Source organism: Oncorhynchus mykiss, chromosome 17, assembly GCF_057628025.1.
Source record: "Oncorhynchus mykiss isolate SJ-2025 chromosome 17, ASM5762802v1, whole genome shotgun sequence".
NCBI classification, from domain to species: domain Eukaryota; kingdom Metazoa; phylum Chordata; class Actinopteri; order Salmoniformes; family Salmonidae; genus Oncorhynchus; species Oncorhynchus mykiss.
In genome coordinates this window covers 38,037,822-38,059,834 of record NC_143038.1, presented here as the reverse complement: position 1 = coordinate 38,059,834, position 22,013 = coordinate 38,037,822, and the positions used below count along the sequence as shown (strand labels likewise).

At 41.6% G+C, this 22,013-nt stretch overlaps 1 protein-coding gene across 1 annotated transcript; it reads right to left on the bottom strand.

Moving 5' to 3' along the window:
* Window positions 1-4,861: 4,861 nt before the first annotated feature.
* Window positions 4,862-18,191, bottom strand: frs3 (fibroblast growth factor receptor substrate 3). The gene is made up of 7 exons (XM_021568854.3): window positions 17,871-18,191; window positions 15,111-15,235; window positions 14,935-15,023; window positions 12,713-12,899; window positions 12,224-12,385; window positions 10,006-10,130; window positions 4,862-9,821 (listed from the first exon to the last, which is right to left on the bottom strand). The coding sequence occupies exons 3-7, from the start codon at window positions 14,998-15,000 to the stop codon at window positions 8,427-8,429; spliced, it is 1,935 nt and encodes a 644-aa protein (XP_021424529.2). The 5' UTR covers window positions 15,001-15,023; window positions 15,111-15,235; window positions 17,871-18,191; the 3' UTR covers window positions 4,862-8,426.
* Window positions 18,192-22,013: the final 3,822 nt, after the last annotated feature.

The following is a 22,013-nucleotide window of genomic DNA, read 5'->3' as shown; positions in this document are numbered from 1 at the left end:
CCAACATCAGATGGGTACCAAATATATTCTTAACCATGATTAAGACATGAGGGATCCAAATAAACGGTCAAAAGCTACCCACAGACCCACCAAACCCCACACCAAGCCCACCCAATGGCCAGTATACAGTATCAGTTCTCTATGTTTGACAAGTAGTATGAAGCTGCAACATTAAGTCATGTTTATTCATACTATGTAAAGTATTCTCAGCTAATTTTGTGTATTTTCCACCCTGTTCAGAGTCCAGCTAGTCTTCCATGAAATAAATGAAATGTTTACTTCTCTTAGCAACCTATTGCATCAGCCCAACTCTCTTTGAATAGTCCAACAACTGCCAGCTCACTAAGAGGGCTATCCCTATGGTGCAATTATCATATGAAGCCCAGCAATTTGATGGATAAATGGGCTAATGACTAAAATGTGACAACCCTAATACAATTATAAAATTATAAACCATTGCATGGTTATGTTTCAAAATGATTAGAAAACATCTCTATTTTTTGTCTGGATCAGTTAGACCCTTAGAGAACATAACATTGAAACTAAATCTGCGGTAGCCTAATGGTTTACTTGTTCACCACTAACTAATCCAGACCTTTTTTGAAGGAAATAAACCACACACACACAGGGGCCATTTCCTTGACACATATCAAGTCTAAGAGAAGTACAAACTGAATTGCTTTCATGGAGGACTGTCTTGAATTTTGAGAAGAAAAAAAAATTCATCATGAGCAAAAGCTATTGGTTTTCTACCCAAAGCTGAAAAGGACACGTTGTGATCCAATTAATAAATGCAGAACAATTTATAAAAGGGTGTGGCAATAGCAGGAGCAGTAGCCTCTAGTGGGCAAAACCTGGTACTTTCACACTAATTTATGGGGGGGACCACAAGCAATTTCAATGGCTAATTTCTCTAAACAGGGAAAGAAACAATCACCAAATTTACCAAGAATACATTACATAGTATGAATAAACAATACTGCAAGCCACAGCTTCATACTACATAGAGAACTGATACGGTATACTGGCCGTTGGGGTGGGCTTGGTGTGAGGTTTGAAATCCTCATGTCTTAATCATTGTTAAGAAGATGTTGGGTACTATATTAACTGAATATTATACCAATCCAGCAAATTAAAATTGCCAATTTGGGTGCAATCAATCAGCTCAAATGATCTTTCAACAAAATAATGTTGCAAGACTGCTTATCTAATCTGTTTCTAACTACAGAAACAACATTTCAGACCAATATTTGATGTGGGTGTCAAAATCCTATTTTTTGTGCTTTTTGAGGTGGAATGACTTTGAGGTCAATTTGAACATGTACAGGCAGCTGTTGATAATTTTGTCCAATGGAAAGATTCAGTGTAAAATGTAATTAAAATGGTCATCAAAATAAAATGTTCTTGGGCCTCCCGAGTGGCGCAGCGGTCAAAGGCACTGCATCACATAGATAGAGGCGTCACTACAGACCCTGGTTCGTTCTCGGGCTGTGTCAATTAGCCCAGCGTCGTCCAGGTTAGGGGAGGGTTTGACCAGGGGGGCTTTACTTGGCTCATCGTGCTCTAGCGACTTCTTGTGGTGGGCCGGACGCCTGCAAGCTGACCCTGGTCGTCAGTTGAACAGTGTTTCCTCCGACACATTGGTGCGGCTGGCTTCCAGGTTAAGCGGGCGGGTGTTTAGAAGGGCGGGTGTTTAGAAGCGCGGTTTGTCAGGGTCATGTTTCGAAGGACGCATGACTCGACCTTCGCCTACCGAGCACGTTGGGGAGTTGCAGCGATGATACAAGATCAAAAAAGGGGATAAAATACAAAAAATGTAAATACATTTCTTTACAGTAGAATTTTAATGTTGACATTACATTTAGTCACATACATATTTTCATACAAGTCCCGCTCTCAAATGGTTTATATACCATAACTCTCGCCAAATGGCATACATTCACCATTATAGCATTCACCAAATGGCATTCCTGTTTAGTTTTGTATTGGGACATGGGTGGGACAGGGACAGCGAGGGGTGCAGACAACATCCTGTATTATGCTGGACATCTTGTTTCAGCATGGTGGTATATAGAATGTTTTTTATCCCACAAATATAATGAGATGCTATGAGCTTCATCTTTCCACATTTCAATAGATGTAGCAAAAATAGCTTAGTTACAGTAACTCCAATGAAGATAAGAGAAGACCTTCACTGTGTCATACACACATACACACACACACACACACACACACACACAGTACACGTCAAAAGTGTGGACACACCTACACATTCAAGGGTTTTTCTTCTTTATTATTATTATTATTTTCTACATTGTAGAATAATAGTGAAGAAATCAAAACTATGAAATAACACATATGGAATCATGTAGTAACAAAAACGGTGTTAAACAAATCAATATATATATATATATATATATATATATTTTATATACTTCAAAGTAGCCACCATTTGTCTTGATGATAGCTTTGCACACTATTGGCATTCTCTCAACCAGCTTCACCTAGAATGCTTTTCCAATAGTCTTGAAGGAGTTCCCACATATGCTCAGCACTTGTTGGCTGCTTTTCCTTCACTCTGCGGTCTAACTCATCCCAAAACATCTCAATTGGGTTGAGGTCGGGTGATTGTGGAGGCCTGGTCATCTGATGCAGCACTCCATCACTCTCCTTCTTTGTCAAATAGCCATTATACAGCCTGGAGGTGTGTTGGGTCATTGTCCTGTTGAAAAACAAATTATAGTCCCACTAAGAGCAAACCAGATGGAATTGTGTATCGCTTCAACAGGACAATGACCCAACACACCTCCAGGCTGTATAATGGCTATTTGACAAAGAAGGAGAGTGATGGAGTGCTGCATCAGATGACCAGGCCTCCACAATCACCCGACCTCAACCCAATTGAGATGTTTTGGGATGAGTTAGACCAAATTATAGTCCCACTAAGCGCAAACCAAATGGAATTGTGTATCGCTGCAGAATGCTGTGGTAACCATGCTGGTTAAGTGTGCCTTGACTTCTAAATAAATCACTGACAGTGTCACCAGCAAAGCACCCCCACACCATCACACCTCCTCCTCCAAGCTTCATGGTGGGAACGACACATGCAGAGATCATCCATTCACCTACTCTCACAAAGACACAGCGCTTGGAACCAAAGTCTCAAATTTGTACTTATCAGACAAAAGGTCAGATTTCATTGCTCATGATTCTTGGCCCAAACAACTCTCTTCTTATTATTAGTTTCCTTTACAGCAATTTGATCACGCAATCTCCTCTGAACAATCAATGTTGAAATGTGTCTGTTACTTGAACTCTATGAAGCATTTATTTGGGATGGAATTTCTGAGGCTGGTATCTCTGATAAACTCACTATCTGCAGCAGAGATAACTCTGGGTCTTCCTTTCCTGTGGCGGTCCACATGAGAGGCAGTTTCATCATAGTGCTTGATGGTTTTTGCAACTGCACTTGAAGAAACTTTCAAAGTTCTTGAGATTTTCCAGATTGACTGACCTTCATGTCTTAAAGTAATGATGGACTGTCATTTCTCTTTGTTTATTTGAGCTGTTCTTACCATAATATGGACTGGGTCTTTTACCAAATAGGGCTAACTTCTGTATATCATCCTACCTTGTCACAACACAACTGACTGGCTCAAGCACATTAAGAAGGAAAGAAATTCCACAAATGAACTTTTAACAAGACACATCTGTTAATTGAAATTAATTCCAGGTGACTACCTCATGAAGATGGTTGAGAGAATTCCAATAGTGTGCAAAGCTATCATCAAGGCAAAAAGTATCTACTTTGAAGAAGATATTTTGATTTGTTTAACACTTTTTTGGGGGGATACAATTTCAAAGTTTTGATGTCTTCACTATTACTCTACAATGTAGAAAATAAAATAAAAAAAGGAAAACCCTTGAATGAGTAGGTGTGTCCAAACTTTTTACTGGTACTGTATGTATATATATATATATATATACATACACACACAGACACACACACACACAGACACACACACACACACACACACACACATACATACAGAGAGATACATACTTACAAGAAATACAAATATACGTAGAAGAAACTCAGATTGCAAATTCTTTAAATTTAGACAACACTTCTGACCACTCACCTTTTTCCCCCCAGCAAGGATAGAAACATTAAGCATAGTTGCCCTTCGTCTATATAGTCTCTCTTTGCTTATTACATTCATACCGAAGGTAAAACCAAGACCAGAGGGTGAGAGAGTCATTGGCATCTCTCAGGGAGAGTCCTATAGAGTTCCTAGTGAATCTCAGCCAGGTGTGTCCCTGGCCTGTCGTCAAAGTCATAGTACTAAACCACATTTGGCACTCAGTCAAATATTAGTGTACATCACAGTCATTTGCTTTGGCCTACCCAACCTTTATATCAACCAATCAACACATATTATTATCACCATTAACATACAGGTTCAACAGGTTTCAATTGCTCTGGCCTTATTGGACTAGAAGAGCATTAGCTCAGCATGTGATTGAATGAAAATAATGGACCCCTGTCTGCATCATCGTCACCCACCAGTGGATATTACACATGCATTCAATGGTAAATAAATAAAGAAATGGACAAACAAACAAAAACATTTTGAAATACAGTACCAAATCACTGTAACATTCCTTAGATTTTGAGCTACTTTGTTTGTACCTTGGTAATATTATGGAACTAAGTGCATTTTGGACCTAGAGTGGCATTTTGAGGGGCTGTGGAAGGAAAATGACTTATTTTCTCATCATCCCGAGCATTGTAGCAAGCAACGCCACCTTGTGGTGGTCAGGCAGTTGTGATGAAATTACATAAAAGAGTAAAAAACTGTTTGTTTGAATTCAATTCTGGTCAGACTTTATTTTAAGATACACATATTAGCCACTAATTTGTAGTTTATAAGTGTGTATATACGTAGCTCATAAGGCCTTTATTGTGTCTTATTAGCTATACATTAGGCCTCAATTAAGTGGTTTATTATTTAAACCGGACAATCCTTCATTGTTAATATTTTCTCACTTTTCAAAGGAAAATCAAAATGACAACATTGATATGACAAGATACGGCTCCCAAAAAGTCATTTCTGGACAATATTTCTGGTAACACTTTAGTATAAGGAACACATTTTAAGGTACTATTCCTGTGTACCTTTACAATTAAGTGTCACCAAATTGATAACAATGACTGACTAATGAATATACAGACTGTCAAACCATTAGAAACAGTCCGAACCACTGTATCAGTGCAAACACAGTACACAGAGATATTTGCCGTATGCCTTCTGACACCTAACCTGGCCCTTTAAAAGGCTTCGACATTCGAAAGCCACACGCTGTCCAGAAAGCTTGGCAACAGTCACTTATGGCACAATTAAGTCAGGTGTTGAATAAGCGCAAATTTGCTGTATAAGACAATCAAGAAAACAGAAACATACATTTTTTTTCACGTTCTAATCTAAGCATGTATACAATATCAAAGTTATAATATTGTCAACAGGGGGCCTGAGAGAGGTCTTAGTTCCAATGCTGATTCACATAAAAACAGGGGATCAAATACAACAGACCTGTGGAACCATTAACAACGCACCTCGAACCTCACACACATTGGTCTGAATAAACCTCATCTCCAACAATACATCTCTATTAAACCATTATTGCGAAATGTAAACACCCTTTAAATGTATCACGAAAATATATGTGTGCAAACGGATATATCCCTGTCTGAAAAATGTCTACAAACAGTGAGTAGACCTACGTATATCTTTCCATCAGATTAAATAAGCAGTTATGAGGATTACAGTTGCTAGGCCTGTGCTGCACCTTCAGCCACATTACTTCAGATTAGACAGCCAGATTGTAATGAAAACAAGGTTTGGTATGTGGATTGATCACACCAATCCAAGAGAAATAAGAAATAGAAATGAGAAATGAAAACTGATTTGAATTAAAACACATTTTCATACTGGTAGCCCTGATGCAGTGATCTTGAGTGAATACGAAAATGGTAGTTCCACTTACTAAACAATATGGGAAACAATCCTGCATAGCCACTACCATCCCTACCTCCTCTTACTGTCTGAACTTCTACCTTATAGCAGCATAAAACCACTGGAGTTGTGAAGACTAGAAAGATATAACGAATCCGTTGTCTCACTCCGATATGGCTGTCAATGTATAGCCTAGCCTATGAGGTGAAATGTGTCTTTCTTGCCCTTCCTTGTCCAGTTGACCTGGATCAGCTAGACAGATTCATGAGGAGGAGTACAAAGGGTTAACAATATATAAACCCTGACCCTGTTCAGTATGTATCAAGCGTCTCAGAGTGGGAATGTTCTTGCCTTTTTCGATCATAATGAATACGATCACATGGACAGGGGAGACCTGATCCGAGATCAGCACTCCTACTCTTGATACATAGACCTCCAAGCTCTTCCCTTTGTTTTCGACATGTAGGCTAACTCCTTGCCTCTTAGCCCTCAGGTTTTCCATTACACATCCTAATGGCACATTGATTTGATTCATTACGTTCATACAGGTAACAGTAAAGATTTGGCACTTTAATATATTAATACAGTCTTTCTTCTTCAGAATGTAAGGTAATTAATTACAGGCATAACAATGGTATTACAATGGTGTCCCAGACAGTGTGACGATGACTGGTGATACTTTGGTCTCCAAATCACCTACTGGCTAGATTACGAAAAACTGTTTTGTCACATTTTTATGCAAAACAATCACCATATAGACATCTCAATGAATAAATAAATAAATACATATCCTCAGCCAAACGCTCAATGATATAAGACTTTCCATAAACAGTTAACATTAAACATACTGATATATTCCCCTTTAAAACAGACCCTCAGTTGACAACCCTCAGTTATCAATCTGATACTTACTAAAATAGTCAACCGGTCATTTTTATATGAGGTTATTATTAATATCTTTAAGCCATTATCACAGGTTATCAACTTCTTCTCTAAAAAAAAATGTAAGTTGCTATAGGTCTCTATAATGTTTCAAAAAAAATAAAAAAAATACATCCATACAATATTTGGGTCTGTGTGATGACATCACCATCTCGAAGGAGTTTGTCAGATCACAACCTTTCTGTTGCTCCAGATGAGGGATTCGGAACTGTGGGGACTTCGAAGGTAAAAAAGTGCAAAGGTAACCATAGTTTAGGAATTAGATATGGATTCCTATTCAAGTGGAATGATATGGAGTCAGAGATGAATTAAATCGTCTCAATAGTTGTGTCGTGCGTGTGTGTGTGTGTGTGTGTGTGTGTGTGTGTGTGTGTGCGCGGATGTTGGAAATCTATCAACACACTGACTGTTTCATGCTATCAAGGTTACTATTATTTCCATTTTAGATTCAATTTCAACATGAAAAATGTATGATATTTAATATTGGATTAAGAGAGAAAATCTATTCAACATTTTTTTTCTGCTTTGGGGTCATTTTTTTGGGGGGGCTAAAAATATAATACTGGATAGGATGTAAGATTACAATTCCAAAGGATAATGTGCAAACTGTACTGATCTGTACTAATTCCTGAGGGCAGATAGTTATAAATAAATATCATCAACTGTCCTTTCTATCAGTCACGGGGTCAAAAAAGTGCTTGTGAGGTGAAGAATGCACATTATTATAATTCAATTGAGGGAATAACAAACTGTTTTCATGTCAGAAATTGTTCAGTCAATTTTACAATGTAGACCAGTAAACCTGAACTCAATAGGAGCCCATGTTCGTAAACGGGGAGGTAAAATAAATCAAACAACACTGAATGATAACGGAATGAGGAACCTAGCTACTTTATGATGGGCAATACTCTTACATCTAAAAATCAACCATCACTGGTCAAACACAAAGTTGGAGACCTGACTCGTCCATTCCTGCTCCCACCCTGAACCAAACCCGGGGCCTTGGCACTCAACGCAACCACCACAAAGCTTTTTAAAAAAAAGAACATTGCCAAAAGGTATAACCAAAAACAACGGTAGCTTAAGGGTTTCCCCATAAACCCAGCCAACCACGACCAAGGTTTCTGCTGCTAACTCAGATAGCATCTCACCACAGTCAGAAGGTGACCCACAATAATATGGCAACTTCAAACCAATCTTGCTCCATAAAGTGGAATATGCACAGATAAGTTTTAGTTCGTTTTCTAATTAGGTACCTGTATATGATCCAGCTGGCCAGGACAGGACAGGACAGAACAGGCAGGTGGCTGGATGAGAGTGAGGGGTCCAGTGTGCTGCTGAGTTGCCTATACCTGTCTGTCCAGCCAAGCGCTCCACCCAAACCTGTTTCTCTCTCTCTCTCTCTCTCTCTCTCTCTCGCTACTCCCTCCCTTCATCTTTCTCCATCTCTCCTCCTCCTCACTGCATCTACAGAGGCAGGTCTGTGCTGTTGTGGCGAGTCTTTCTCGATGTCCCATCGTCCCGGGGGAGGGCTTTCTGCAGGTTGGACATGGCTGCTGTCTTCTTCAGGTCAATCACAGCGTAGAACTCACTGCGCCGTGGGGCCTGCTGGGGGCCACATTTGAGGGGTGGTAGGCGCTGGTGCTGAGGCTGGGGCTGAGACTGGGCTCCCCCTCCTCCACCCCCCCCGAGGGTCTGGCAAGGCGGCTCCGCATCGAGGTCCACCTGGATATAGTTGAGCTGCCTCGACGGGGGCATGTGACCGTGCTCGCAGCCCTCCCCCCGACCAAACCCTCCTCCAGGCCGCCTACGGAAATCAAAGCTGAATATTCGGCCGCCCCGGTCCGGCTGGCGGTGGCAGGGCTGGAGGTGCTGGGGTTGAGGGGGGCAGGCATGTCGCAGCCGGCTGGGCTGGACCTGAACCTGGACCTGCTCTGTGTTGACATAGTTCTGCAAGGCGTCACGGTGGATCCCCCCCCTCCCCAGCCCTTCCTGGTGGTACCCGTTGGGCGTCCCCGGACCCTCCGAAAACTCGTACTCGTCAAAGTCCTCCTCCTCTTCCTCGTACTCCTCCTCATCCTGCTCCTCGTCATCCTCGTCCTGCTCCTCGTCTCTCTGCAGGGCACGGTACTCCCACACCGGGGGCAGTGACGGCAGGTTCTCGTAGTTGAGCAGAGCTGTCCGCCGGTGACCACCGCCCATCCCCGCGCCCCGCTCACAGGGGTACCCCTGGGGGGGCAGAGAAGATGGGCCATGGGGGTGCGGGTTGAGGGGATGTGATTGTGGGTGAGAGTGACTGTCTCCGGTGGTGCTGCTGCTGCTGCTGGAGCCCACAGACTGGGACATGCTGCTGGGGCTAAGTCTCAGCCTGCGGCCCCCCCTCAGGCCGTTGATATTCTCGTAGGTGAGCTGGCAGCCCTCCTGGTGTTCGTGGCCAGGGTGCCGGTGCATCACGTGGTGGTAGTGAGGGTGGTGATAGGAGTGGGAGTTGTACACGTGCAGAGGAGGCTCGTCCCCCTCTGTCTCTGAACCTGTGGCGCCCTCTACAGGCCGCATGGCGTGTGGATTGTGGCCCCCGTGCCTCTCTCTCTCTCTCTCCAGCAGGTGGCGCTGTGCAGGGGTGGGTCCCAGCATGAATTTGACCTCCTGAGAGGAAGGCTGAAGGAATACCTGGGGTTCCTTGCGTTGTTCCTCGAGGGGACAACAGTGCATGCTGGTCTGCCCACCTCCTGGGACCACGACAGGCATGGCTCCCCGGGTTGACTCGGGGAAGGAACTGGGCCGCACCTCGGGTAGGGAGTGTACACAGTGTCGACTGGAGAGTTCCCCATCCACAGTAACGGTATTCACATAGGTGTGAGCCTGCAGAAGGAGAGGGAGAAGGAGACAGAGAGAGCGAGAGAGAGAGAAAAGAGATATTAGCAAGGACTTCCCTAGGATATTACCGACATATTGCGAGGTGAAGAGTCAGCAGTGGTTACAGTGCGGCTTGATCCGGCACTATAATCAGAAAATCATACTATAGATGGTTAGGGGTCAGTCTTACCTGGTCCTCCAGGCCCATGTGGCTGTGGCCGTGGGGGTCGTCAGTTAGAGAGGGCTGGGAGGATTCAGCTCTCATGGGATACCCCGGGTACCCGTTGGGAAAACCCTGGACAGGGAATGCTGGAGCTGAAGACAGAGAACAATACACAGTGTTGAATGGGAGTCTGGGTGAATGAGGTTAGATGTTTTTTATGTCTAATGGTGTGTGTGTGTTTCAGGGTCACCGTAAATCGGTAATAGCTGGCTTTTGGCGGGGGGGAAAGTATGAAAAGCCGCTAAATAAAATTGCCGCCGGCCAATTGTTCGGGAGAAGAAGAAAAATCTCATTGCAAAATAAGACTTTTAAGCCTATTCATTGACGGAAATACCAGGCTATGTAAATTCATTTGACTGGTCATGCTTATCGGTCTATATGTTCATTTGCATAATTTTGTGGAATTAAATTGGTGCATACGTGTTTTCATTAGTTCTTAAGTATCTTATTTATCAAATGCGCACAGCATGCAGATATAGAGCCTAGTTTCAGTGGAAAATCTGTCAGACAGCAGGAGAGCTTCTGCTACAGCTCCTCAAACAGATTGTTCGTTGCTGCTGTAGTGAAACGTGCTTTAATAAGCCCAATCATTGCGCAACAATTCTAAATACAATCGCATGTTAAAAACAGTTTTAATGGCCACGATTAAAAAGAGCTACTATTTTTATTTCTCAACTGGTAGCCTAATTGAAGTGCGCTTCCCATTTGCCAATTAAGTGCATCTACAGTATATGCAACGTTACGCAGTCTTCAGTGTGTCACACACCCCTTTGCAACAAGCTGGAGGCAGTAAGCATTTTGAAACCATACACTTATTTGTTTGAAACCTGAATGTTTTACGTCATATTATGAGGCATGTCTTACCTTGCTTCAAAGTAGCCTAGCCAAAATCTGACCATTTTGTGGAGGCAATTATTTTATAAAAAGACTTCCACATTACAGCCAGTAACATATTTCTCTCATGTTCTATTGGTTTTCAAATCAACTTTCATTAATTGTCCAGTAGCCAAAGGCACAATCCTAGTCATATTAGCAACCCATGTTATTTGTTAAATCTTTAGATCTCCCCTCTATCTAAATTTAAACGTACAGTTTCGTATTCTAAGTTTCACATGAAATCGCTCGCATGTGCAGCACAGTGTTTTCCTGCAAATGTCTTTCTTTGGCATTATGTGACAAACATTCGCGTGTAGCCTACTGCCATGTGCCCATTGCTGCGCTTATAATGTGAAGAAATTATAGTTTAGCAACATTTTAAGCTAAACGTTCTGGTCTGTTGCATCAGCCTCAATTATTTTTTACATTTATTTTTATGTAGCCTGGTTGTATAAATTTGGGATCTATTGTCCCACAACTGTCCCAGAGTCTGTTTGGAATAGGCTATTTCTTTCTTGCACAGAACGACAAGCTGACAAATAGAAGAGTTAAACTTTTCTACCAAGGGGGATAGTAGATTGACATAGGTTAGTGATTTTGCTGTTTGTTACTTGTCTTGTTGCCTGAGGAAATGTGGACAGTTATTCTAACATCTTCAAAGTGCGCATCAGAATTAGGTAGGAATGACACGCCATTGCATCCTCGAGTTGCATGTTCTGTTAAGCTGAAATACCATAATCTAAATGTGATTTCGGTAATTCTAAGCACCTAATCAGGTTATGCAGCCAATTTCGCAAATGTGAAATTCGCAAATGTCTGGTCAATTAAAATGCTACCGGTCAATTGTCCGGTGCCACATTTTCCTAAAGGAAACCCTGGTGTGTGTCTATGTTTGTGGTGTATTGCACAGACTGATTTGTAATGTAACCTTTGTTTTACCCACAAGTCATTGTACTTTCTACCCTTCCACCTCCCTGTCTGCTCTATCCACCTCCCTCCCTGCCTCTGAACAGGTTGGAGCACGGAAACTGGGTTTGACGAAATAATTTACTGTAAGACATTTCGACACCAGATCCCTGATCTCTGGAATTATTACGGAGTTTTCCCCCCCAAAATTATTTTCAAAACATAAAAAACATATTCTCAGCTTTAGCGTCACATCTGTCCTGCATTGCAGTGAAATTGCTACACAAACACCTTCACAGCATTCAACAAAAGCAAAGAAGCAATCATGTACTGTATGTGTGTACTGGATGTTTGTGTGTGTGTGTGTGTGTGTGTGTGTGTTTATATTTGTGTTTGTGCTTACTGTTGGGTGTCTGTGGGGTGCGAGGCATGTCTATCTCTCGTGCGTGTCCACTGCCGGTCATGATCATAGGCTCCTCCACCACATTGATACTGTTGCACTGCATCAGCTCCTGGAGGAGGTTAAAGATCTCCTCCGCACGAGAACATTTAAACGCAAAGATTCCTGCACGACCACAGAGAAAACACACACATACATGTTTAAGTTATCTTAAATTAATCTAAAACTGTTCCTGACCAAAAAAAGAAAACCCAGAAGCAAATGTAGAAGTTATCTGAAACAATTCACTCATTGACAACAACCAACTTTAGGCGTCTAATATAACAGCAGCTATCTAATCAGTTAAGTACAATTCTCCCATTACAATTGTGGTTAATTTTCATACAAAAGTAGAACAAGTAGAGCACTGCATATACACACGTACGTACACACATTTCATAGGGCAACATTTTGTCTATGTAGTGTTAGCTAGGCCAGGTGGTTCAGACTCACCCTGTCCAGTCTGGCAGCGCCGGCCACTCTCGAATGAGAAGAGGTTGGAGTCGTAGCCGTAGCGCCGCAGACACAGGTAGGGCCACCGGATGGCATCCCTCTTGCGCGTGTGCAGGATGAGCTCGGTCTCGGTGAGCTCCATGGTCCCAGAGCCCAACTCATTCCCCTCGTCATCCACATTGGTTACCTGGAAAATACCAAAAAGTACAATCAAGTTATCCCAATCAGGTTTGTGGTCCCACTTTACAACTTATAAAGGCTTTATTTAGTATACATATAGTCTTTGTATGCACGACATAGATGCAGAGCATAAATATGTGGCTAATTTGTATTTGGAGGTACATTGTCTATAATGCAGACATGAACTGTATGTATACAAAAGGTTAACAGAGCACAGTACAGATATTAGGTATTGTTAGATAGCTGGATAGCTGACTATCCATTGCTCTATGTGAGCCATAATAGCCTGGGGTACAGGATAAAAAAACAGGAAAGAACAGTTCCTCATAACAATAATATACCATGGACGACACTCTTAGAAAAAAAGCTGCTATCTAGAACCTAAAAGGTTATTTGGCTGTCCCCATAGGAGAACCCTTTGAAGAACCCTTGTTGGTTCCAGGTCGATCGATTAATGGCCGATTAATTAGGGCCGATTTCAAGTTTTCATAACAATCGGAAATCGGTCTTTTGGGGCGACGATTTTGCAGATTTTTGATTTTTAATACCTTTATTTAACTAGGCAAGTCAGTTAAGAACACATTCTTATTTTCAATGACGGCCTAGGAACGGTGGGTTAACTGCCTTGTTCAGGGGCAGAACGGCAGATTTTCACCTTGTCAGCTCGGGGGACCCAATCTTGCAACCTTACAGTTAACTAGTCCAACGCTCTAACCACCTGCCTCTCATTGCACTCCTCGAGGAGACTGCCTATAATGCGAATGCAGTAGAAGCCAAGGTAAGTTGCTAGCCAGCATTAAACTTATCTTATAAAAACCATAAACACCAATGCCTTTCTTAAAATCAATACACAGATGTATATATTTTTAAACCTGCATATTTAGCTAAAAGAAATCCAGGTTAGCAGGCAATATTAACCAGGTGAAATTGTGTCATTTCTCTTGCGTTCATTGCACGCAGAGTCAGGGTATGTGCAACAGTTTGGGCCGCTTGGCTCATTGCGAACTAATTTGCCAGAATTTTATGTAATTATGACATAACATTGAAGGTTGTGCAATGTAACAGGAATATTTAGACTGGATGCCACCCGTTAGATAAAATACGTAACGGTTCCGTATTTCACTGAAATAATAAACGTTTTGTTTTCGAGATGATAGTTTCCGGATTCGACCATATTAATGACCAAAGGCTCGTATTTCTGTGTGTTATTATGTTATAATTAAGTCTATGATTTGATAGAGCAGTCTGACTGAGCGATGGTAGGCAGCAGCAGGCTCGAAAGCATTCATTCAAACAACACTTTCGTGCGTTTTGCCAGCAGCTCTTCGCAAGCACAGCGCTGTTTATGACTTCAAGCCTATCAGCCTAATGGCTGGTGTAACCGATGTGAAATGGCTAGCTAGTTAGCTATATTAACTGCAACCTAAAACCTCTTACCTTGGAATATTGAAGTCTCATGTTAAAAGGAACCACCAACTTTCATATGTTCTCATGTTCTGTGCAAGGAACTCAAACGTTAGCTTTTTTACATGGCACATATTGCACTTTTACTCCTCCAATACTTTGTATTTGCATTATTTAAACCAAATTGAACCTGTTTCATTATTTATTTGAGGCTAAATTGATTTTTATTGATGTATTATATTAAGTTAAAATAAGTGTTCATTCAGTATTGTTGTAATTGTCATTATTACAAATGTAAAAAAATTAATTGTCCGATTAATTGGTATTGGCTTTTTTTGGTCCTCCAATAATCGGAATCGGTGTTGAAAAATCCTAATCGGTTGACCTCTATTCCAGGTATAACTCTTTTGGTTCAAATTAGAACCGTTTCGGGTTCCATGTAGAACCCTTTCCACAGAGGGTCCTACATGGAACCAAATATGGTTCTACCTGCAACCAAAAGTGGTTTAACCTGGAAGCAAAAAAGGTTCTCCTATGGGGACAGCCAAAGAACCCTTTTTGAACCCATTTTTCTAAGAGCGTAGGTAGCCGATACACCACACACTAGGTAGCCAACAGATGAGGGTTTAGAGATTAACCTTGAATTTAGTGAGATGGTTGTCTTGGATGGGGTCTCTGTATAGACAGCTCCAACAGCTCCCCATAGCTTCAGCAGGACAGCTGAAACCTACAGTACAGAGGGAAAGATACAGTAGATAGACATTACCCCATGAACACACACACACACACACACACACACACACAGTATTCCTACCCAGTCCAGGCCATCAGTGGGAGTGATCCCAGCATCAATCCCAGAGTCCTCTGCTGGGTGTCATGGTTGAGAGAGAGCTAGTAGGTTTGATGGAAATCTTCAACAGGAGCAGTATTTTCTCCCTCCTGCAAGAGAGGAGAGTAACATGGTTAAATAATGCAAAGAAGGTTTACTACTGGGCGTGTATTCATAACGTGTCTCAGAGTAGGAGTGCTCATCTAGGATCATGCACCCCTCTAATCAATAATGATCTAAAAAGCTAAACTTATCCTAGATCAGAACTCCTACTCTTAGACACCTTATGAATATGTGCCCAGGTTTACAATATACAGTACCAGTTAAAAGTTTGGACACACCTACTCATTCAAGTGTTTTTCTTTATTTTTTACTCATTTCTACATTGAAGAACAAATAGTGAAGACATCAAAACTATTTAATAACACATCTGGAATCATGTAGTAACAAAAAAAAGTGTTTAATATTTGAGATTCTTCAAAGTAGCCACTTTTTGCCTTGATAGTTTTGCACACTCTTGGCATTCTCTCAACCAGCTTCATGAGGTAGTCCTGGAAGTCCTGGAATGCATTTCTATTAACAGGTGCGCCTTGTTAAAAGTTAGTTTGTGGAATTTCTTTCCTTCTTAATGTATTTGAGCCAATCAGTTGTGTTGTGACAAGGTAGGGGTGGTATACAGAAGTTAGCCGTATTTGGTAAAAGACCAAGTCCATATTATGGCAATAACCGCTCAAATAAGCAAAGAGAAATGAAAGTCCATCATTACTTTAAGACATAAAGGTCAGTCAATCCGGGAACATTTTAAGAACTTATAAAGTTTCTACAAGTGCAGTCGCAAAAACCTTCAAGCACTATGTTGAAACTGGCTCTCATGAGGACCGCCACAGGAAAGGAAGACCCAGAGTTACCTCTGCTGCAGAGGATAAATTCATTAGAATAACTGCACTTCATATTACAGCCCAAATAAATGTTTCACAGAGTTCAAGTAACAGACACATGTCAACATCAACTGTTCAGAGGAGACTGCGTGAATCAGGCCTTCATGGTCGATTCACGCAGTCTTCATGGTCTGCTGAGTCCAACATTTGAGGCTTTTGGTTCCAACCACCTTTCTCTCTGTGTGACGCAGAGTAGGTGAACAGATGATCCCTGCATGTGTGTTTTCCACCGTGAAGCATGGAGTTAATGGTGTGATGGTGTGGGGTGCTTTGCTGGTGACACTGTCAGTGATTTATTTAGAATTCAAGGCACCCTTAACCAGCATAGCTACCACAGCATTCTGCAGTGATACGCCATCCCATCTGGTTTACGCTTAGTGAACCAGACTATCATTTGTTTTTCAAAAGGACAATGACCCAACACACCTCCAGGCTGTGTAAGGGCTATTTGACCAAGAAGGAGAGTGATGGAGTGCTGCATCAGATGTCCTGGCCTCCACAATTACCTGACCTCAACCAAATTGAAATGGTTTCGGATGAGTTGGACTGCAGAGTGAAGGAAAAGCAGCCAACAAGTGCTCAGCATATGTGGGAACTCCTTCAAGACTGTTGGAAAAGCATTCCCGGTGAAGCTGGTTGAGAGAATGCCAAGAGTGTGCAAAGCTGTCATAAAGGCAAAATGAAGCTACTTTGAAGAAACTCAAATATAAAATATATTTAGATTTATTTCACATTTCTTTGATTACTACATGATTCCATATGTGTTATTTCATAGTTTTGATGTCTTCATTATTATTCTACAATGTAGAAAATAGTCAAATAAAGAAAAACCCTTGAATGAGTAGGTGTGTCCAAACGTTTGACTGGTACTGTATATAATACATTTTTAATTACCAAAGTGAAGTTTGAGTAAAACAACAAGTCTATCACCCAAACTATGTGTATGAAGTCGACTAGGCCTAATTCATCACCTGTATACCAGAAATAAATGAGGACAAAATTATCCAAGATAAAACCAGACATTAGAAGTGTGGGTCATAAATCCAAAGCCTTTAGAGTAGTCTGGTGTCACCCTTGGGACCAGAGATAAATAATAGCATGTCAGCTGGCCCAGATATTGGTATTTCCACTACTATGATGCATCGTGTATTTTAATTGATGGTCATGTTGCATTTGCTACATTAACATGTTTATTAGGCCTACCATGTTATAACTTTAGAAGCTGTCAATATGTCTTACCTGCCCCTAATATGAGACAAATGCTTTGATCATTCACACACGTGATTTCTGTTAGGGCTTACATACAACATGTATACAAAATATAGACTACGGTAATCATTTGTGGTGTTTATTAATAACATAAGTAGCCTCTATCACGGTGCTGACATTCGCGATCCTGTCCTGATGTGATATAGGTTCTACCCTGTATTATTAAGCGGGAGGAAAACGTCATTCCTTTTCAAAAGAGATGCTATAGCCATAATCAATAAGGCACTTAATATTATTGATTTCATTTCGGCATCCAGACACTAAGAAAACACAACGCATGGGGATATCTCAAAATAAAAAAAATACAATGAATCGAGACGTCGCCATACAAACGCACGATGACACCGACTGCATTCATCAATTTACAGCGCAACAGACGAACAGGTTTTATTGTAACATAACCGTTTTTTTGTGTATGAAACACTGCACTGACATTGTTTGTCTGTGAAAATGGGAGGGGAAACATATGAGAAAGCCATATCGCAGATATAACAGGTTTACTAGCTAAATGAAACATATAGCAGCGGTTGCTACTCACATGTTTGGCAAGGATTGTTAGGCTGGCTATACGAATCGGGAACGATCAAGGCTGCAAATTGTTGTCAACGGCGGCTGCGAGAGCTGGTCAGCTAGGATTCGGTTTCTGAAGCTATTGGATATGACACTTGCTTAATAAGAAAGAAACATCAATTACGTGAAATTAAAGCAATAAACTGTTGTTGTTTTTTCCCCTTTACGCCCCCTGCTGCAGCACGGGCCTCTCTTTGACATTTCCCGACCACCGGGTTGAGAGTTCACAATCAGACAACGAGGTTTTGTGGAGCGACAAGAAGGTATAGAACGCTGGAGGACTGAATGTGATGCTGAAGGTATAAATATGGTTTTCTATAGGACGGTGAGTTACTGTAGGTGGAGCAAATCATCCCAGTATGATCAGAAGAGGGCTTTCCATCCATAGCCTAATGCTCTGTGAGCACTGAGTCACGAACCATTCCAATCTTCCATTAGAAGAATAATGAGAAAAAAACATGCTTCATAGTTTGAAGGTCATCTACTTTTACCTAATTCATCACCAGGTGTACGCTACTGGACCATGCTGGTTTGTATAGGCCTAAAGGGAGTAATATCACTGCCCTTCAACCTTATATTTTATTATGTTCTATTCTATTCCTATTCTGTGATATTCTATGTGATATCCAAGTACATTAAATGGAATATAATAAGATATAATATCTTTATACATTTTATATGTACACTACCATTCAAAAGTTTGGGGCCACTTAGAAATGTCCTTGTTTTTTAAAGATTTTTTTTTTAAAATCAATTAAAATAACATCAAATTGATCATAAATACAGTGTAGACATGGTTAATGTTGTAAATGACTATTGTAGCTGGAAACGGCAGATTTTTTTATGGAATATCTACATAGGCGTACAGAGGCCCATTATCAGCAACCATCACTCCTGTGTTCCAATGGCACGTTGTGTTAGCTTATCCAAGTTCAGCATTTTAAAAGGCTAATGGATCATTAGAAATCCCTTTTGCAATTATGTTAGCACAGCTGAAAACTGTTGTTCTGATTAAAGAAGCAAAAAAACTGGCCTTCTTTAGACTAGTTAAGTTTCTGAAGAATCAGCATTTGTGGGTTCGATTATAGGCCCAAAATGGCCAGAAACAAAGAGCTTTCTTCTGAAACTCGTCAGTCTATTCTTGTTCTTAGAAATGATGGCATTGAGAAACTGAAGATTTCTTACAATGCTGTGTACTACTCCCTTCACAGAACAGAGAAAACGGGCTCTAACCAGAATAGAAATAGGAGTGGGAGGCCCGGTGCACAACTGAGCAAGAGAAGTACATTAGAGTGTCTAGTTTGAGAAACAGGTGGCTCACAAGTCCTCAACTGGCAGCATCATTAAATAGTACCCACAAAACACCAGTCTCAACGTCAACAGTGAAGAGGCAACTCCAGGATGCTGGCCTTCTAGGCGGAGTTGTAAAGAAAAGCCATATCTCAGACTGGCCAATAAAAATAAAAGATTAAAATGGGCAAAATAACACAGACACTGCACAGAGGAACTCTGTTATTGCACATATGTAATCATGTAGTAACCAAAAAAGTGTTAAACAAATCAAAATATATTTTATATTTGAGATTCTTCAAAGTAGCCACCTTTTGCCTTGACAGCTTTGCACACTTTTGTCATTCTCTCAAACAGCTTCATGGGGTAGTCACCTGAAATTCATTTCAATCAACAGTTGTGCCTTGTTAGAAGTTAATATGTGGAATTGATTTCCTTCTTATTAATGTGTTTGAGCCAATCAGTTGTGTTGTGACAAAGTAGGGGTGTTATACAGAAGATAGCCCTATTTGGCAAAATACCAAGTCCATATTATGGCAAGAACAGCTCAAATAAGCAAAGAGAAATGACAGTCCATCATTATTTTAAGACATGAAGGTCAGTCAATCTGGAACATTTCAAGAACTTTGAACGTTTCTTCAAGTACAGTCGCAAAAAACAATCAAGCCCTATGATGAAACTGGTTCTCATGAGGACCGCCACAGGAATGGAGGACCCAGAGTTACCTCTACTGCAGAAGATACGTTCATTAGTATTACCAGCCTCAGAAATTTTAGTCCAAATAAATGCTTCACAGAGTTCAAGTAACAGACACAACTGTTCAACATCAACTGTTCAGCGGAAACTGCATGAATCAGGCATTCATGGTCAAATTGCTGCAAAGAAACCACTACTAAAGGATACTAACAAGAAGAAGAGACTTACTTGGACCAAGAAACATGAGCAATGGATATTAGTACGTTGGAAATCTGTCCTTTGGTCTGATGAGTCCAAATTTGAGAGGTGAATGGATGATCTCTGCATGTGTAGTTCCCCACCGTGAAGGAGGTGTGATCGTGTGGGGGTACTTTGCTGCCGACGCTGTCGGTGATTTATTTAGAATTCAAAGTACACTTAATCAGCATGAATACCACTGCATTCTGCAGCAATATCCTACCCATCTGGTTGGCGCTTAGTGGGACTATCATTTGTTTTTCAACAGGACAATGACCCAACGCACCTCCAGGCTGTGTAATGGCTATTTGACAAAGAAGGAGAGTGATGGAGTGCTGCATCAGATGACCAGGCCTCCACAATCACCCAACCTCTAACCAATTGAGATGGTTTGGGATGAGTTGGACCACAGAGTGAAGGAAAATCAGGCAAAAGTGCTAAGTATATGTGGGAACTCCTTGAAGACTGTTGGAAAAGCATTCCAGGTGAAGCTGGTTGAGAGAATGCCAAGAGTGTGCAAAGCTATCATCAAGGCAAAGGGTGGCTCCTTTGAAGAATCTCAAGTATAAAATGTATTTTGATTAGTTTAACACTTTTTTGGTCACTACATGATTCCATATGTGTTATTTCATAGTTTTGATGTCTTCACTATTATTCTACAATGTAGAAAATAGTAAAACATTAAGAAAAACCCTTGAATGAGTAGGTGTGTCCAAACTTTTGACTTGTACTGGACATATACGAACCAGAAGCCATGGATTACAGGCAACATCTGCACTGAGCTGAAGGCTAGAGCTGCCACTTTCAAGGAGCGGGACACTAATTTGGATGCTTATAGGAAATCCTGCTACGCCCTCTGATGAACCTTCAAACAGGAAAAGCGTCAATACAAGACTAAGATCGAATCCTACTACACCGGCTCTGGCGCTCGTCAGATGTGGCAGGGCTTGCAAACTATCATGGATCATAAAGGGAAACCCAGCCACGAGCTGCCCAGTGACGCAAGCCTACCAGACGAGTTATATGCCTTCAATGCTCGCATTGAGGCAAGAATGAGAGCACCTGGAGTTCCTGACGACTGTGTGATCATGCTCTCGGTAGCCGATGTAAGATCTTAAAACAGGTTAACATTCGAAAGGCTCAAGGTTTTACTGCTAACCTACAAAGCATTACATGGGCTTGCTCCTACCTATCTCTCTGATTTGGTCCTGCCGTACATACCTACACGTACGCTACGGTCACAAGACGCAGGCCTCCTAATTGTCCCTAGAATTTATAAGCAAACAGCTGGAGGCAGGGCTTTCTCCTATAGAGCTCCATTTTTATGGAACGGTCTGCCTACCCATGTCAGAGACGCAAACTCGGTCTCAACCTTTAAGTCTTTACTGAAGACTTATCTCTTCAGTGGGTCATATGATTGAGTGTAGTCTGGCCCAGGAGTGGGAAGGTGAACGGAAAGGCTCTGGAGCAACGAACCGCCCTTGCTGTCTCTGCCTGGCCGGTTCCCCTCTTTCCACTGGGATTCTCTGCCTCTAACCCTATTACAGGGGCTGAGTCACTAGCTTACTGGGGCTCTCTCATGCTGTCCCTGGAAGGGGTGCGTCACCTGAGTGGGTTGATTCACTGATGTGGTCATCCTGTCTGGGTTGGCGCCCCCCCCTTGGGTTGTGCCATGGCGGAGATCTTTGTGGGCTATTCTCAGCCTTGTCTCAGGATGGTAAGTTGGTGGTTGAAGATATCCCTCTAGTGGTGTGGGGGCTGTGCTTTGGCAAAGTGGGTGGGGTTATATCCTTACTGTTTGGCCCTGTCCGGGGGTGTCCTGGGACCACAGTGTCTCCTGACCCCTCCTGTCTCAGCCTCCAGTATTTATGCTGCAGTAGTTTATGTG

Excerpts from the sequence above, each read along its gene's own strand:
- frs3 (XM_021568854.3), bottom strand. The coding sequence starts at position 15,000 with ATGGGGAGCTGTTGGAGCTGTCTATACAGAGACCCCATCCAAGACAAC. Across the intron at positions 12,386-12,712 it reads GCGCTGCCAGACTGGACAGG|GAATCTTTGCGTTTAAATGT; the intron begins GTGAGTCTGAAC and ends GTGGTCGTGCAG. Across the intron at positions 10,131-12,223 it reads CACCCCACAGACACCCAACA|CTCCAGCATTCCCTGTCCAG; the intron begins GTAAGCACAAAC and ends CTCTGTCTTCAG.